Consider the following 3717-nt stretch of genomic DNA (forward strand, 5'->3'; position numbering starts at 1 on the left):
TTAGTTTATCCTATATCGTTGCAAAATAGTTCTATAAGTGGCTATATATGTTAGATTTTTCATTTTTTTAAAATAATTTTGGACTCCGCATATGACATCTAACACATCATATCCCTATTTATCTTTATCAAACATGCCTCTCAAGGGAGTTACAATATCTAACATCTAACATCCCATATCAATTTCTATCCTTATCGACCATTTGTCTTTCAGTGGAGTGTTAATACTTAATATATCTTGCATTTCTGATATAAAAATCCATAATGCACATATTTGGATATCCAATTTTGAATACCCCTAAGTTTAATATTACACCACACCCAACACCTTAAAATTCATAAGTTGAAAAAAAAGGCTAAAGGGGCAAATACCATTCAAGCTAAACATTTTACAAAATTAGATCGTGAACGAATTTATACAAGCAGATAAACATATTTTATGGAACCTTCAATCTCCCTTTATGTCCTAGAGATTTCCACGAGGACTCGAGTTGCAACAAATGCAACTTCTCCACAAATGGTTCCAACACTTGAGCCTCTTCTTCGGGTGCAAAAGCCATGCAAATGCTTAGCTCTTGAACTGCCTTCCCATAATCCCTATTATTCACCATAGAGTTCATACTACACTTCAATAAACATAATTTTACACAATATTAAAATTAGTTTTTCACATATCATACCTGCTATAATACAACATCATGCCATGATCCCTCCTCAAAGCCCAATTATGTGGCTGCAATATCAGCAGTTTCTCTGATGCCATGATCGCTAACCTACAACACAAACACAAAACCAGGAAGATTTAGACCACAAATTTAGGGTTATTGATTACAAGGACTAAAAGGATACAAGATGTTTTACAGTTTTAGTTATACCTAAGATCTTGAGGGCGCAATAAAGGCATACTTGATCTATCAGTCTTGATCCATTTCTCCTTATCATCGTGAATGGGCCTGAGTGCTGACGTCAGCATTAACCCATGGTTTGTTCTTGATGCACGTTTCCAATGAAGTCTCTACAAAAATCAAACAAGATTAAAAACAAACATAAAAAAAATGAAGTTTCTCATTAGTTGCGTGGATTTCTTACAATCAAATTAGCAAGATAAATCCCAATAATGTCCCGATTTGTAGCAATATCAAGACCGAGAAGTGAATTGCAAGTCAAGTCAGAAGCCATTGATTTCGGGTCCTCCACACACCGCCCATTAACAATCCCAAATAAACTGTGTCCCGAATTGACCTTAAAAAGCTCCTGAAACGAAAAAATAAAAAAGTTTTCAATTTTCTAACTTTATGTCAAGTTACAGTTTCTTCAAGGACTAGAATCAAACATACCTCTGGGTTTCGGGTTTCGGGCCAAATTAAAAAGTCTTCACCAACCCGTGACCCAACAATAGTCAAATTAAGTCTTTGACAAATCTCCATGTATATTACACTAAGTAAAATCGCTGTCAAAAGGGTAGTACATATTTATAAAGCTATTAAGATCAGGTTCAAAATTCGAATTTATAATATGAAAAAAGACGAAAATATACCACTGCCACATTTGGAGCTTAAAACCGAATGCAAGTATGAACATTTTGAATCGACAACAGGTGATCTTCTGAAGCCTTTAGATTCAAAGAGAACTTTGTTCACTGCCTCCAAAACTTCAACAAAATGGCAACCTATATCTCTTGAAATTAGTTCGACTTCAACTTCTTTGGCTATGGTGTCCAACTCTGATAACCACTCGTCTATTTTCTTTCCTGCTATAGGCATAGCTTCGATGTTGTTCCAGTTTTGGACATCAGAGGACACATTCGTATCTTTTCTTTCATTTTGGAAAGAATGGGCATCCATTTCACGGTTAAAAGCCATGAATGCCTCATCTTCTGCAGAAATGTACATCAATGTCTGCGAATTTCAAAGCAATCAGTTGATTAAAGAAAATAGAAAACCCAAATCTTGATTATTTTGACCAAGAAACTGGACTACGCATAATATTTGTCCCATATTTTCACATTGTTCGAAAGATCAAGAAAATTGAAAAACAAATGTAACGCCATCTTATATAGTCTGAATTCATGATTTTTGTCTAATAAAGTTTTGTGCTTTAACGATTCAAAAAAGCACAAGAAAAATGAAAATCACCTTAGCAAGGGATATATCTTTGTCCTTGGATCGAAAAGATATTTCTTGCTTAAATCTTTCCCTTGCAGAAATAATAACCTGAAAAGTTTCCATCGTCGTAAGTTATAAAAAATGGTAAATCTATTTATTTCAATCACCGAAACCTACAGGAAAGATAGATATGACAAAAGAGAAGTAAAGTTAGCTTGATCCGAGCATAAAAACAAGTGTAAACTTACATAAATGCGTAAGGGTATTAAAGATATGACATCAAAATGCAAAGTTAACATGAATTCAGACCTCCTGGTAGGATTTGGGAGGAGAAAAATCATGGGTTTTCACAGTGGCAATCGTTGCACTCGATTTCCTCTTGTTTTGCACCTGATTTGTCATCTTCTTGTCATCACCATACCTGAATATGGTAATACAGAATAAATCCATATTGCCATATGCACAATTTCTTCTCCAATTCACTAATATATGCATACAAGTAACAAAATAGAACTAAACGATATCAAAAACCCTCATCCAAACACTAACAATTTGCCAAATTATGAATTTCATCTAAAGGGAGAAAACCCATTTGCTGAATTCTTGAATTAAGAGCTGTAAATCATAATCATCGTCGGTACCTGAGACTGAGAGTGGACCCACACAGTGAAGAACTGGTCATCTGGGGTTGATGACAGAGCCCTGGCAGTGATGCAAGCAACATTCTTTCTTCAAGAACAATTGAAAAGATTGAACTTTACAAGAAGTAAGTGAAAGAAAAACAAGAAAAGATGCGAAATGTATCAATTTAACTGCGAATTTCAGCAGAAAAATGGGTATAACTAGAGTTACAAGAAGGAAAAGATAAAGGGCTACGTGACGATGATGCCATTAAATTACAAAACGAAGTTCCCAATGACAAGGAAGCCAATAATGGTGATGATGATGCAGATGAAAAGGAAGAATAGTGATGACAGATTTTATAGTGGAAGATGACCCTGCTTCTTGTAGTATTATAAGAGTTGGCAAGATCCATTTGGGTATTTTGGGTTTCTTTATTCTGATTTTAGTGTACTTGTACTGCTTTTTCTTGCCTGTCTTTCTCACTCTATATATGCAGAGATATAGGGATATAGATATAGAGTGAGAGAAAGAGCGAGTGTGATAGTTTTGTTTAGGAAGATGAGGATGAACAACTGTTCCTTTCCTTGGATTTCATGCCGAAAATTATTTGTAAATTTATAGGGTGTGGGGTTGGGAAAGAGGAAGAAAGGACCATGCCAAGCACTGTGCCTTTGGCTCATGGATAAGGGGAAGCAGAATGGGTGTTAAATTTAGGATCAAATTTAGGTGCGTCTACTCCACGAATTCCAAATAAATGCACCTTTTGTCTAAATAAAATACAAGACCTTTTTTTTTTTTCTCTTAAGATTTTGTCTATCGCATCTTTTCAATCTATTTTTTAAGTTGAATTTTGATAATTATATTGATAAAAATTAAATGTATTTATATTTATTGGTAGATAATATACAATGTGAATATTAGTACTTACTAAATTGTTAGTCGATAGGGTAAGAACAACTCCAATCGACTGGCATTATTGTGGGATAGAA

General features: G+C 34.5%; 1 protein-coding gene across 2 annotated transcripts; it reads right to left on the bottom strand.

Moving 5' to 3' along the window:
* Nucleotides 1-342: 342 nt before the first annotated feature.
* LOC145034669 (uncharacterized) lies at nt 343-3352 on the bottom strand. 2 transcript variants are annotated; one of them, XM_078983144.1, is made up of 9 exons: nt 2746-3352; nt 2414-2586; nt 2135-2212; nt 1537-1897; nt 1337-1449; nt 1089-1253; nt 875-1014; nt 680-772; nt 343-596 (listed from the first exon to the last, which is right to left on the bottom strand). In XM_078983144.1, the coding sequence occupies exons 2-9, from the start codon at nt 2552-2554 to the stop codon at nt 437-439; spliced, it is 1251 nt and encodes a 416-aa protein (XP_078839270.1). In that variant the 5' UTR covers nt 2555-2586; nt 2746-3352; the 3' UTR covers nt 343-436. The 2 variants fall into 2 exon arrangements, with proteins under 2 accessions (XP_078839270.1, XP_078839269.1); XM_078983143.1 differs by having other exon boundaries at nt 2414-2525; nt 2746-3349.
* Between the last annotated feature and the right edge of the window lie 365 nt (nt 3353-3717).

The sequence above is a fragment of the Lactuca saligna genome, chromosome 3, assembly GCF_052625555.1.
Source record: "Lactuca saligna cultivar CGN05327 chromosome 3, ASM5262555v1, whole genome shotgun sequence".
Lineage (NCBI taxonomy): Eukaryota > Viridiplantae > Streptophyta > Magnoliopsida > Asterales > Asteraceae > Lactuca > Lactuca saligna.

What these genes read in the sequence shown, in the direction of transcription:
- LOC145034669 (XM_078983143.1), bottom strand. Translation starts at nt 2,828, where the DNA reads ATGTTGCTTGCATCACTGCCAGGGCTCTGTCATCAACCCCAGATGACC. An exon ending in CCGAAACCCGAAACCCAGAG is followed by an intron (nt 1,254 to 1,336) that starts GTATGTTTGATT and finishes TTTTCGTTTCAG; the next exon opens with GAGCTTTTTAAGGTCAATTC. An exon ending in ATGATGTTGTATTATAGCAG is followed by an intron (nt 597 to 679) that starts GTATGATATGTG and finishes GGTGAATAATAG; the next exon opens with GGATTATGGGAAGGCAGTTC.